The sequence below is a fragment of the Pteronotus mesoamericanus genome, unplaced genomic scaffold (assembly GCF_021234165.1).
Source record: "Pteronotus mesoamericanus isolate MK-2021 breed Mesoamerican mustached bat unplaced genomic scaffold, CSHL_Meso_final contig_502, whole genome shotgun sequence".
In the NCBI taxonomy this organism is placed as follows: Eukaryota; Metazoa; Chordata; class Mammalia; order Chiroptera; family Mormoopidae; genus Pteronotus; species Pteronotus mesoamericanus.
This window is the reverse complement of record NW_026555187.1, coordinates 2340341-2354632: the sequence shown is the minus strand read 5'-3', so window position 1 is coordinate 2354632 and position 14292 is coordinate 2340341. Positions and strand designations below refer to the sequence as shown.

Below are 14292 nucleotides of genomic sequence, written 5' to 3'. Positions count from 1 at the left end.
CAAGTAGCCGTTAAGGATGCAGATGCCCTCGGGGCCCCCACCAAGCAGCTCTTTATGCCAGGCCCCCACCATCCCCAGTGCAATGAGAACCTGAGAGTGGTTGAGGTCAGGCAATCCCTGTGCTGTGAAGCGCTTGGGCAGCTGGCACTTGATGATCACGTCCTCCACCTCATGGCCAAGCAATTTGTGGTAGATATAGCCTGACACGGAGGTCTCATCCACAGCAAAGGTCTTCAGCGCACTCTGCATCCTGTGGGGAAGTGATCGGTCGGCCACGTGCTCACACAGGCTGGTGGTTAAGGCCCACCCCAGAAAGGGAGAATCATGAGGAGCTGGAAACTGAGGCAGTCGTACCTGTCAAATGAGGTGGACTTCCACACAAAATCCACCTGGAAGTTGTGTGTCACCTCCACAGGTGCACCCACGCTGCTCCGCAGCTCAATGGCGATCTCGTCGCCATAATCTGTACAGCTGAGTTAAGGTTAACCCTCGTCGTAAGCTGACTAAACCCTTCTGAAGAGCCCTCATTTGTTACTGAAAGAGATCCCCCCCTTGCACCAAAAGGTGACAATGCAGCCGATGAGACCCATGTTCTCACTGACAGATTCGGTCCACGGTATCCAGGTCCCCTGCAGCCAGTCTCCAACAACTGCTCCGTGAGCCTCTCGGTGTCACCCAGGATGCTGGGATGGATTGGCCACATCTAGAACTCAGGGGTTTTTTAATTTGTTTTTAAAGATTTTATTTATTTTTAGAGAGAAGGAAGAGAGAAAGAGGTAAAGAAACATCAACGTGTGGTTGTCTCCTGCACGTCCCCCAACCAGGGACCTGGCCTGCAACCCAGGCATGTGCCCTGACTGGGAATTGAACTGGCAGCCTTTTGGTTTGCAGAACAATGCCTGAACCACACCAGTCAGGGATAGAACCCAGGTTCTGACCGTGAGCTTCAGAGAGCCCAGAGGTACAGATCTCAAAGCATCCTGGCTCCAGGCAAAGCAGCGCTTCATATTAATTATATAAATAAATTTTTATATTAATTTTATATAAATGGTGCACCCTCAGAGTCTGAATGAAGAAAGAGCTGAGTGGCTTGAAACAAACTTAACTCAAAGGGACCTCAACAGCCCCCGCCACACCCTCCACCCAAGGCCCCAGTACTGGTTCCCACAGTGGCCCACACACAGGTCTCCTATGCTAGCTGTTCTTCACACAAAGGATACTATCAGGGACCTTGATGACATGGCCGATCCCTTTCCACAGGGGTGCCAGATCCCCTTTGTACCGCAGACATATCTCATCCCCCTGCATGAGCCGCATGTCTTCCAGGAAAAAGAAAATAAGCGTTTTCAACATATGCCTAGGCTGCCACCACAAAGAGTTTAAATTAAGGGTCACTTTACAAGGGCACAACTAGGAATTTTATGCTACTTAATAGTCACAAATATTTTAAAACTTAAAATCACCTCTTAACCAAATTATGACTAAATCCTCATTACCAGAGTCAGTCTTGGGTAAAGTGAAGTAGGCGATTCTCTTCTTGTTAAGGCCCAGGTCCCACCTGACCGTGATGTTATCTTGAGTCTGAGCACATGAAAAATAAGAGCCCTGTTAGCCTGCGACACAGACACGGCCTGGACTCCTGTGTCTGGGTATCCGTAGGCGTGTCCCCTACGGCAACTTCATGTGCCATGATGCCAGGGTGCAGCAAGCAGCACCCAGCAGCCTGAAACACCAACATGGGCACAGCTGGGAGAGAAGACATTAGGATCCCCAGAACCCCCACAAGACGGCCAGGAGCCTCCACGCGACGTCTGCTCTCAGAGGTCCTCAGAGGGCGAGAAGGAAGCTGAACGCTGAGGACACGGTCCAGGAGCCCCAGCACTGCGGCTCCCTAGACGTGCTCTTCCAGGGACCAGCACAAGGAGCGCCCACCACACGCCATGGCTCCTTGGGTCTGACGCTCACGGCTATGGGCAAAAGCTGAGAACCCGACCGTGAAGGACTTTTGTTGGATTTAATAGCAGCTAACACCCAGGCTGGTGTCTAGCTCTGAGTGACGAGGCATCTGCACTCCATCCACGGCTCCATCTCTCTAGTCATGACAGCGTCGGCAGCCTGCAGGGAAAACTACCCTCCCCATAGCTCAGGCAAGATGTGTTGAAACCACCACATCCTCCGGCACACACCACATCACCTGTGACTCTTTCAGCTTCTTGTCATAGTCAGCCTCCAGCTTGACCAGAGGCCCGAATATGTTCTGGTACTGGTAGGCATCCTCGTACCGCAGGAGGACGTGCTGCGGCTCCTCGTCCACACCCGGCTTCTCCAGGTCCTCCAAAGTGGCAGAAGGGTTCTCCTAGAAGACAAGAACCACACTGAGCTCGCCCCTGGTTTTGTCTGTGTATAAAACGGACTATATTCAAGCTCACCAGTCACCAGAGAGACGGGGGCACACCCATCACTTCTCAGAACAAGCCAATGTTGGGTTAACACAGAGAAGGGCGCCAGCAGTCAGCAGTGTCACCCCTGTGGGAAAGCCCTCCTGTCAGAAGTTCACGTGACACAGGGAGCTGGATGTCTGCCGGGGCCACGCTCAAGCCTCAGCTGCTGCTCCTAACAACCCCTAACAAGGTTAAACCAATAGGGTAAGTCTCGGCAATCACACTCCAGGTATACGACTAACACACCCACACCATCAAATGGCTGCATCCTCCACAATCACCTGGCCCTAAACTGGAAGGGACGGCACTTCTTCCAAGGTGCCAGAAAGACCGCCAGTTCCTCTGGCCGTATGAACAGAGGGGGAGACGAGTCTCACCTCCCCATTTCCTCTTGATCCTACACTACACCAAAGGGCTTCATGCTCTTTCCTGGCAGGGACAGAACAATAACTGGGCCACTGGAATATGGAAAAACTGTGGCAACCCGAAATGGAAGTGAAAAGGCACCTTGCTAGACAATGCCTGAAAAATATTTTAATTTACACTTGAAGTAAAGATAAATTCACATTTAAGATTTCCGGTTATATGGGTGCCTAATTAAAATTTCTAGCCTTGTGCCCTGGTTGGTGTGGTTCAGTGGATTGAGCACTGGCCTGAGAACCACAGGGTCACCAGCCGTTCCATTCCCGGTCAGGGCACGTCTGGGTTGTGGGCGAAGTCTCCAGTCGGGGACACAAGAGAGGCAACCACACACTGATGTTTCTTTCCCTCCCTTCCCTTCCGTCTAGAAATAAATAAAATCTTTAAAAAAAAAACACTCTAGCCTTGTTATTAGGACTATACAGTGAGGTCTTCACAGCCAGAACCAGAGAAGGGCTTCCCTGGAGAAGTGGGAATACATGCAGGGCAGGTGCCCTACCACGCAACCGGGGCTCCTCTCTCCTTCAGTTGCTGGGCCGCACATCTCTGACCTTTGGGACCCCAACCCCTTTTCCCACTGCACGCTCACCCCTGGCCTGGTACTGCCCTGGCTCAGACGCATCAAAGGCCCAGCAAGGGTTAAAACGCACTCACAGTCCTATCTACTCAGGCCCTAGCTCCTCCTTACACGGCCCCCCACAGCTGCTCGGGGCGCTCCTGTCAGAACCCCTCCAGGTAGGGACTGCAGAGTCTCCCGGGAGTTCCTTCCACACTCTCCTATTTATGAAGACAGCTCCCCGGTCCCCCACCCCCCGGTCTACAGGAAACTGGTGCTGAAGCAGATGCATTCTCAGCAGGCCTTACCTTCCACAGCTCCTCAAGCTTGTTGATCTGCTGGGCAGTAATCTGCCGGGCACGAAGCTGCTCCTGCTCTGAAGGGATCTTGACCAGCCAGGACAGGAAGCAGCGATCCTGGATCAGGGGCTGCCACTGCGAGCTGTCCCAGTTGATGTCCTTGAGGCTGCTCTGACTGGCACAGGGCTGCCTACAGAAGCCCCGAGGGCAGGAGAGCCCAGGTAAGGATGACCTCTGCCCCAAGACTTACCTTTCACCTCAAGGTGCCAGGCCCTACCTTTTATTATGTGATCACATTACCTTTAAATTGTTAGTAATAAATTGGATTTCCCCACACACTTGAGCTCTGAACTCTTAAAATTCAGAACAGACTTTGGTTTTACAGAATTGTTTTTATGATTTAACCAGAACGCACCCCCAGAGTTACTCAACATTCCCAGCTCTCCAACAAACCCCAACCCCCTACCATCCTCACACCTAGCCAGTCAGCAGAAATCACTGAATCAGAGCCGGCCCCCAGAGAAACTGGGGCGCCCTCACCTGCACAACAGCACCACCACCGAGTCGGCCTTGGCAGGGATGAAGCCGAGGAGGAAGACGTTGCGGCAGCCACAGTTGTAGCACTCCAGGACCGTCTCCCCAAGGGGCCCATCCTTGTGCAGAGTCACCTCTTTGCATTTTGCCCTCACAAGGTGATTTACAATGTGGCTTAAATCAGGAAATGATAAATAGTTAACACCCAAAGTTTGGCTTTTCACCACTTTCAATTCTCGAGCCCCTGTTAAAAGTTCCGGTACCATTCACGGTCCATTAGCAGGGGCGGTCACACCTCATCCATCTGGCATCCCAGGAGACCAGCCCGCCCCTGAACTGGCTCCCCACTGAGCGCAAAACTCAACTCGCCTTGAACCACTTTTAAGGAAAATTTTCCTAACACGTTTCACATAGTTTCTGCCTTTTTTTCTTTCTTTCAGTTCCTGCTTTTATAAATCCAACTTATTGGGCCTCACTGGATCTAGAGCTGGGGCCCCAGCTGCTGCCCCTTTCCCAGCTCCTCTTGCTCCTTGTGGCTTCTCTGCTGCTTCTTTCAAAGTCACTTCTTGTGGCCCTGTGCTGGCTGCCAGGAGCAATGCTCCTCCTAATTTGCTGCAAGCCAGGAAACTTGATAAGCACACATATTAGAAACCTGAGGACAGTAAAATGTATCTAATAGGGGGCTCAGGGCTACTCTCAGGAAGCACAAGGGCCCAATGAAACCCTCTGAAACCCTGCTGTCTTGGCATGGCCAGGACTCTGCCGCTGTTCTCGTTTCTGGGCTACAGCTCACCTAAACCAGGGTCTGTGCCCAGCCAGCTGGGCTGGGGCCTGTGGGTGGGACAGGCCCTGCCTCAGGCTCTCTGCCGCCTGGCTATGGGCTTGTGGAACACTTCTTGCAGCAGCCCTCCCTTCACATCAGGAAACCCCTCCTGTCCCAAGGTCAGGCTCAGACGCCAACATTCTCTGGCTCCACAAAGCCTATCGTCCGATGATCTAACAATTGCCGTTCTCGGCACCCTCCAAAGTCCCCTACTCCTCTCTGGGGCCACCACCACTGGGCATGTTACCAGAACCAGTGGTTTCCTCTTCTACTTTCTGCCCACCTTACCCCACTACACTGGCAACAGGCCGCCTGTCAGCTTTCACTCGAACCTTGTAAAGCGAATGCGATGCTGGTTGACTGAGCCTCCCTTTACTTCCCAGATTTTGGCTCTGCTGACCAGAAGCTGGGGTTGCCAACTAAGACAAGTTTTGTTTAATTGCTTTTCCTGCAGGAGAGGAACTAATGCAAACATGGTGACAGTTAAATTGCCCAGAACATTCTGAAAATGGGACATGAATCTCTTTTGGTCACCCTGAAGATGCTTTTTCTTTACCATCTTTTAAAAGCATCGGCCCCCTTTATTGTCTTACCCAGAACCCCACAATTCACATCCTAACTCTGAGATGACCCAAGATCTGACCGCTCTGCGTCCTCAGGCAGCATGGTGATGAGGCCCAAACCATGGCTGCTGAAGGCACAGGAAGGGGCGGGGGGTGGGGGGGGCTCTGTGCATATAAACCCACCTGTCGGCTTTTGTCACTTTACTTCTCCAAACACAAACCTCAGAAAATGCCACTTCCTTGCTGGAGACTGGAGCCCTGTCCCACTGGGACTATGCTCTGCTTCTTGTGGCAGTGGAGTGAGCCAGAGGTGGGGGCTCCAAAGAGTCCCAGCATTTGAGCTGGGTGGACATACTCTCTCTAGAATCCAAACACTGCTCACACCCCAACACCAAGCACAAGCACAAGCACAAGCACAGCACGGGCCCAGTCACAATTGCTGCTGCTCAGGAGGGAGTTCAGAGCCAGCACTGGTCGGAACTTGATTTAATTGGATGATTCGGGGTCTGGCTCATGTTAGCCTCCGTACTACTCAATGAGCTCAGGACTGAGGCAGCCTTCTCAGGAAGTGGCTCCCATGGATGCCCGTTACTGTCTTGGGAACATCCTCTCTGGGCACCTCATAATGAAAATGAACGGGTGTGCCAGGAGCTCATCTTGCAGAAAAATATAAATAACAACTGGGAACAAGAATTAAGCCAACCATACTGGCATAATAAAAAGAACGAGAGAATAAATCAAGGGTAAATACATTAAGGCATTCACACACCACCATCTGTTTCAAGTTAAACCCGTCACAGAGGAGGAAAAAACCCAGGTTTGTTAGAGTGATCTTATATTGTGCTTCGCTTCAGCATTTCCATAATTTACACACAAATCTGAGCACAGCCTGATTAAAGACACATGCGCAGCCTGATACCTACCTGCCAGAAGTATTTCCACGTCCATTACAGAACCACTTCTTGCTGGTATTACAGTAAACCACGCAAGCGGGATCATGTATTCCGCAGTAACTAAAAAAGTCAAAACATGAACAGTTAAAGCTGGAAGGTCACTCTCTGTTTTTAATTTGGCAGAATGTAAAATTCTTTCCTCTTACAACATTTTTATGTTTTTCATTAAACACATACTCAAACCCAATGATCCTACCAACACAATTCAATCAGTTAACTGTTGAGGCTTCCTGGCCCTGTGAATGCAGGAAGGGGCTGGGATGCTGTGGAGAACCTCACATACCCCAGATGGCAGTAAAGCTCCTTCCAAGTGGGAGAGACAAGCTCTGTGTGAGGTGCCAAGTGGGACCAACACCCTAAAGGCAACCTAGTCACCTTCGTGGCCTTAAGTTTCAGGAACATGACTTAGAAGCAGAGAAAACGGTGTCCATGTGTAGCTCTGGGCACAGGGAAGATGAGCTGTGACCACACTTCATTCACACTCCGGCAGAGGGCGCCATGCTCTCAGGAACAGATCCAGCAGCAGTCAGCCCTTGGCGCAGAATGAGCTCAGCTCAAAAGGAGAACATTAGGAGAGCCCACCCCCCAACTCCTAGGCCTCGTTTTTTCCTGAAAGTCAACTCACCAAACACAAAAGACACTGGCTCTCCACCGAATTCTCTGTGGCAGTCTCAGACCGTAATGTGCTTCGACCAAGAACCTCCCCCCACAACACCCACACACGGGGCCGGGGTTGTACACTTTAACCACCTGCAGTGTCACCAGGATTGGCAACTATACATATGACAGAAACACTAACACATCACTCATACATATGTAAAAACATTTGTAAATGAGAGTGAACAAAGAGCGAGAATAAAGTAAAAACCTCTGTGGGGTGGTGGGGATGGCGTGTGGCACTCAGTCCGTCAGTGGGCAGACCCCAGAGGGGCAGCGTGCCCGAGGCGCAGACAGAGCTGAGTAGAGGCCCAGGCCCAGAGCTGCCCCAACTGGCTGAGTGCCCTGAGCAAGATCGTCTCACCTCTTTTGGTCTCAATTTCCTCTTGTGTGTGTAACAAAAAAGCAAGAGTAAGTCCAAATACAAGGGATAGGTCCTGCTCTAGATAAGAATTGCAAATTTTGTTCAACATGCAGGTCTACCCACTACTATTCACTTCCAACTTTTCAGGAATCTTGAACACACCAGAGGCAGACATTTTAAAGAATGTGACAGTAATATCTCTGTTAAGAAAAATCTTAGTGGGTCTATTTACCCTATCAACCCAAATGCTCTCCCAATGAACAGAGTTCTAAGTGAGTGGGACAGATACCAGAAACACCCCCAGGGCCTGAGGAAGGCAGAGAGGGGGAACCTTTCCCTACCTGCTGAAAGAATCAGGGGTGACGGAGGGTGCTGAGCCCATCCTCTTGCCCAATAACGTATACACACAGTCCTGAGCAACCTCCTTATTACCAAGCATTCAAGTCCCTGGTCTTGGAGTGGTCTCTGTGAAGTCAGTGGACACGCCTGGAATGCAGAGGCTCTGTACACCTCTGCTGTTGATGCTCACCTGCAGGCATGTACTGGTAGGTCCTTTGTGTAATAGGTATCCTCTTCATCCTCTTCGAAGTTCAACTCGGCTAGCAACTGGCTGGTCTTGGCCACGCTGTCATCCACGGCCCCATTCTGCAGGATGCCCTCGGGTCCTCCAACCTATCGCAGAACAGCCGCATCACCAGGCGAGCCTGCAGCCTCCATGCCTTGAGCATGCGGCTTCTCCCCACATGAGCAGTCATGGCAACCCTCCTGTGAAGCACCGGCCTACTCTCCACTTTGAGGCAGTTCGGTGTCTTGTTTTGACTTTTCACTCTCTCCCTACCCACACAAAAACAGGGCACTGGTGGCTTTGGTCATCTGCCCTGAGTTCTGAGCAGCCAGACCCAACCCCCATGGAGCCACTACAACGAGGATGCAGAGGAAAATGCTTCATTACCATCACTGAGGGTCACAGGAGCAAGATGACTTTTTAGAAGCAAGCTGAAGTCCCCTCTGAGGACAGCTGCACAGTATCAGGCCAGAGGGCCTGGAATCCCACACAATGAAAGGTCCTCCCAGAGTCTAAGCACCCCGAAGTGATGGCTGTGAGCCCTGAAGATGCAGGAGAGCAGTTATCTCCTTCGGACTTCTTCCCCTGGTACCCTCTCCGGAAGGCAGCACTTCTTGATTATGAATTAGAAACTGAATGTTAGGATAACCTTCCAAATTCAGTCAATAATCTTAAATTGTATTATCGTTTATGTTATAACAGCAAAAACACACAAACAGGCAACTTGAAGTAACTAAGCCATGGATTTCACAGGTACCTCTGCTGAGCTCAAGTCCATTCAGGAGCACAGAGATTCAGTTCCCTCAGGAGAACAGCAACCCTAATGTCAAACCCCAGGAACCTCAGGTGGCAGACAAGAGTCCTGCCATTTCCTCCCAGGAGCCATGGCCCACACAAGGCTGGGTCAGACAACAGGAGCATTGTGTAGCAATGAATGTGGGGAGCAGTGGCAGGATCCCCAGTGCAGACACCAGCCCTGTCCCCTTGCAGAGCCTCTGCCACCCAGAGCCAGGGGACCAAAAACTAGATCCAGCACAGCCTGAGCCAGCAGTGCCCACAGGGGCTTTCCCTATCCACGCTCTGGCCAAGTCACCTGTGCAAACCTAATGACAACGATTCTCAAGAGGGGCATTCCAGATATTTCAAAGGTGTATTTGGGGTGTCAGGAAGTCAGCATCCCGTTGCAGGAACACCTATGACTGTAAGTTTCAGCCCAGATCAGAACCCCATTTCACAATGTCAGCCACCATGTTAATATGCTTTTTCAGGAATGCAACACCAGATTAATTACAGGACTGTATGTTTTGTTTGAAACATTTTTTTCTCAAAGAGGAAAAAATCAAAATCCACTTTTAAATTTTAATGCAAAGAAAACAATGCTATGACATCATCTTTGTGAATTCTTTATCTCCTTAAAAAAATTGTGGTAAAATACACGTAACATAAGATGTACCATCCTAACCACTTTTAAGTGTACAGTTTGGGAGCATTTAAATACATTCACAGTGGTGTGTAACTATTCCCACTATCCATCTCCAGAATTTTCCATCTTTCCAAATTCTGTCCCTACTGAACACTAACTCCTCCCTGGCCTCCCCCTGGCACCCACCATTCTATTTTCTGTCTCTATAACTTGACTCCTCTAGGAACCTCATGTAAGTGGAATCACACAGATTTGTCCTTTTGCATTGGGCTTATTTCACCTAGCATAATGTCCCCAAGATTCATCCATGTTATAGCATGTGCCAGAATTTCCTTCCTTTTTAAGGCTGAATAATATTCCACTGCAGAGATTTACCACATTTTGTTTACCTAGCCATGTGTCAGTGGACGCCTGAGCGGCTTCTATCTTTTGGCTGCTGTGAATAATCCTGCTGTGGACATGGACATACAACTATCTCTTAGAGATCCTGCTTTCATTTCTTTTGGATATTCATCCAGAAGTGGAGTTGCTGGGTCACATGGTCATTTTATGTTTAAGTTTTTGGGAAATCACCAAACTGTTTTCCTCATCAGCTATACTGTTTTTACATTCCCAACACAGTGCACAAGGGTTCCAATTTCTCCATATTCTCGTCAACACTTGCTATAATTTTTCTGTTTAAAAAAAAAATCAAAAAAGCCATCCTAACGGACATGACGTGGTATCTCATCATGGTTTTGATTTTCATTTCTCTGATAGCTACCGATACTGAACATCTTTTCATCATGTGTTTCTTAGCCACTTATATATCCTCTTTGGAGACATGTCTATCCAAGTCCTTTGCCCAGTTTTCATTTGATTAAATTATATTGGATATTAAAGGAGTTACCTCTCCATCTGACAATGCTTCTCTTAACACATGTAGTGGCAACGCTGGTGTGAGGCTACCAGCAGGACCGGCACTGCTGGCTCACAGTGTCTCTTGGTGTGACTACCTAGGCACATTCGTGTTGGTTTTCTGAAAGTGAATGGCCAGCTTATGGCACCTGATTTCAACTCATGGCAGTGAGGTGGAAATATATATCTCTTTCTCTCTCACATGTCGCAGGACAGGGCTGAGAAAGTGGGATCAGCCTGCAGGTTACCTTCTAGGGCTCAGAATGGTATTTACATTTTTAAATGATTTATAAAATGAGGCTAAACACAGCCTCAATTTTGCTTCTTGTCCCATAAAGTACAGAGTATTTACTACCCAGCCCTTCAAGAAAATGTTTACTCACTCCTAGTCTAGAATAACTTCTAAAATCCCATCAGGTTGCATAAGCTATTACATAAAATGATTTATTCTTGGAGGTATCTGAATCTTTATTTTCCCTAAACTTCAAAATTAGTATGTGAAGTAAAAGAGGAAAATAAACACCACCTGCGAGGCCCTCATCCTACCCACTCCTGCCTCACACTTCACCTCCCCTCCCCAGGGGGAGGGATGAGGCACCTCAGGAGCATGTGAGGCTCCTAAGGGAGCCTGACCACCTGTGCCATGTACAGCTATGTGGCAACCCTCTCTAAACTATACTGACCCCTTCAGGCTTAGTAAGGGATGGAAATCTAGGTCCACACTTGGAACTCCAGGGAGACAACAGAATACACAGTTCCAAGGTTACAGGACTCCCTGTACCCTCCCTAAAGCCGGGGAGGACAGATCCCCCGAGGCCCAAGGGTCCTACAACTGCCTGGCTGGGGAGTGTGGTGTGGTTCCCCTCACTTGTGTGCTTGTGTGTGTACACTCTCCTAGCTTCCACTAAGCCTTACTCCTGCCCAGCTGTAATCTGGCCACAACACAAACTGACCTCGATAGCTGGGTTGTTAAGTTTCTCTTTCTACTTTTTGCAAAGTTTTAAGATAACATTAACTTCAAAAATACATTTGACCTTAAAAATTGTAATTAAATGAGTTAAAGCATTAGAGTGTACCTGGCACAGAGAAGGCCAACAACCCACGTCAGGTGACACAACGGAAGGAATGCAGGGTATCCTTGTCCTCAGCTGGCACAGGACTGAAGTCCTCCAAGGTCACCAACCTCTTGTCTCCAGCCAGGATCACTGGATCCTGCTGGGCTCAAGAGGGACAGGGCCTCTCTGCACCCATGGGTACTCCAAGCCTCCCTCCAGGTACCACACCACTGGGGAAAGAGTTCCCTCTTCTGTGCTCTGAATATTCACTATCTGAAATCCATCTATGGGCTGTTGATCTGATCACGGCCTGCAGGGATTTTCTGCCCACGAAAGTTCCAGAACTCAGACTGTGCACATCACAGCAGCAGGAAGAGAGGTCGCTTCATTCCCAAAGGAAAGTACATACATTCAAAAGCTACCCCTCAACATTCTGGAAAGAACTTTTAGACCACAGCTTTTACTCCAAACTTCATAAGCATCATACCACTCAATATGAAACAGACCTTTCTGTCCCCCAGTCTCTGAGTAAGCTGGTGTCTTGAGGCCTTAGCACTCCCTGTCCCTTGGCCCCTGCACAGCTAGCTCCTGGTCTTTCAGGTCACAGTCCACAGGGCATGTTGCAGGGAAGCCTCCCCTGACCCCATCTGAGGAAACACAGTGAAGCCACTATGTCTGTCCTGCTCCCTGCTACAATCCCAGTGCCCAGAACTGAACCCATACCCCAGAAGGCTCTCGTAGTGTTGGTTAAATAAATATATCTCATCCAAAACACAAAGGCTGTGAAGTGACTCATCACTTATTTTATTCCCAAGGTTTAAGTACAAAAGAGAGAGTGGGAAATCGCCTTTCCCTCAGGGTAGCCTGAGGCAGAGAGGAGCTGTGAGGCCTCTGAACCCCACCTCAGGAAAAGAGTAACAGAAGATCCACCCTCCCATTTTTTAAAAAGTCCCAAAATGAAATACCCACATATCCTGCACCGGGATCTACCAGCCACTCACATTTCATTACACCTGATCTCTCCTCCTCATTCCGCACATTTTATTTTCCTGATCAAATTTAGAGTGATTTTTTGTTCTATTGTGCTTTGCAAATATTGCTTGCTTGCTTGCTTTATTTATACAAACCCCCAGCATCAAAAAGATCACAACTCACTGAAGGTTCCAATGATGGTTAGCACTATATAGCAATAAAGTATTTTTAAATTAAGGGATGTGCACTGTTTCTTTAGACATAATGCTACTGCACACTTAACAGACTACAGTACATTGTAAACATAACTTTTATACACACCAGGAAACCAAAACATTGGCATGGCTGACTTCATTGCAGTGGTCTGGTACCGCACTGTCTCCAAGGCATGCCTATACAGGCATCATGCTCAAGATACAATACTGCTCTCTAATACACAGAAGGCACACTTCCCCAGTGTCCTAATAATGTCCTTTATGGTTCTTTAAATTCAAGATCCAGTGAATGATCACACATTATTGGTGATGTCTCTTAGCCTCCTCTAATCTATTAGTTTTAACCACATTCCACTGAGAGTTGACCACTTTGGATTTACAAAAGCATGGTCCCACCCAACAGAGAGTTGGATGGATTCTGGATAAAAGGTACCTGCCCTCCTCCCTCTTACAGTGGGTCCTTGTTCTGGTCAGCATGCTAAGTGAACCCCTGCAGTTCATGTCCATGCTCTAAGGATGCTGGACATGTCCTCAGCCACCCTGGGCTGCCCCTGCCTGCCCAGCTCTCAAAGGAGCTTGAGGCTGAGGGGAAATCCCCTGAACACCTGCAAGAAGCCAGGGTGTATCCAGAAGGTGGGATACAACACAGGACAATGACCCAACTGGAACCCAGTTTAGTGGCATGAAAAGAAGGGGGAAGAGCCCTGGCTGGTGTGGCTCAGAGGACTGAGCACTGACCTGCGAAACAAAGGATTGCTGCTTCGATTCCCAGACTGGGCACATGCCTGGGTTGCAGGCCAGATCCCCAGTAGGGGGGGCGCATGAGAGGCAACCACACATTGATGTTTCTCTCTTTCTCTCTCCCTTCCCCTCTAAAAATAAATAAAATCTTAAAAAAAAAAAAAAAAAAAAAAGACAAATGGGGAGAGTTTCCCTGGAGAGTAGGAGAGGAAGACATGACAATCACATTAACATTGGACCTCAAACAGGTCCTGATCAAGCAAATGCAACACTTTCTGACCAACAAAGAATCTGATCGTGGAGAAAGGAAGCCCCATGTAAGAGATGATCCTGGCATACTGTTGGCCCTATTCACCTGACAACAGCAGTACAGCTACAAAGGAAAAGTGTCCTTTTGCGTTTCTACAAGTGCAGATTAAATGCTGTAGGTCAACAGTGTGGTATGGCTAATCTTTATGGAACAACCTCAGAAGGAAGGTGAAGTGACATGTTAAAACACTTCAATGAAGAAAAACAGACTTCCAGCCACGATGGAGGTGTAGGTAGATATACTCTGCCTCCTGGCACAATCTGTTTCAAAAGAAGGGAAACAACAGATTTAAAAACAACAAAACTCCAGAAAATGCCAGAAAATCGAACTGTATGAAGGTCCAACCACCAAAGAGCTAAAGAAACATTCATCCAGACCAGCAGGAGGGGCAGAGATGGGCAGCTAGGGTGGAGAGGACACGTGGCGAGGCTGCGGCTGGCCGACCGGGCGGTCCCACATTTGCAGGTGGATAAACGGTGAGGAACAACTGGAGAGCAAGGCACT

The 14292-nt window shown here is 48.9% G+C and overlaps 1 protein-coding gene across 3 annotated transcripts in view; it reads right to left on the bottom strand.

The window, feature by feature from the left end:
- UPF1 (UPF1 RNA helicase and ATPase) overlaps positions 1-14292 on the bottom strand; it is a 35991-nt gene that overhangs the window by 12786 nt on the left and 8913 nt on the right. The window contains exons 2-10 of one of the 3 annotated variants that reach the window (XM_054578903.1): positions 8140-8282; positions 6560-6649; positions 4257-4424; positions 3726-3906; positions 2195-2356; positions 1464-1581; positions 1221-1319; positions 355-463; positions 91-250 (exon numbers count right to left, since the gene is read on the bottom strand). In XM_054578903.1, coding sequence (XP_054434878.1) covers positions 91-250; positions 355-463; positions 1221-1319; positions 1464-1581; positions 2195-2356; positions 3726-3906; positions 4257-4424; positions 6560-6649; positions 8140-8282 — 1230 coding nt within the window. The remainder of the gene's footprint in view (positions 1-90; positions 251-354; positions 464-1220; positions 1320-1463; positions 1582-2194; positions 2357-3725; positions 3907-4256; positions 4425-6559; positions 6650-8139; positions 8283-14292) is intronic. The other 2 variants (XM_054578904.1, XM_054578905.1) reach the window with 2 other exon arrangements.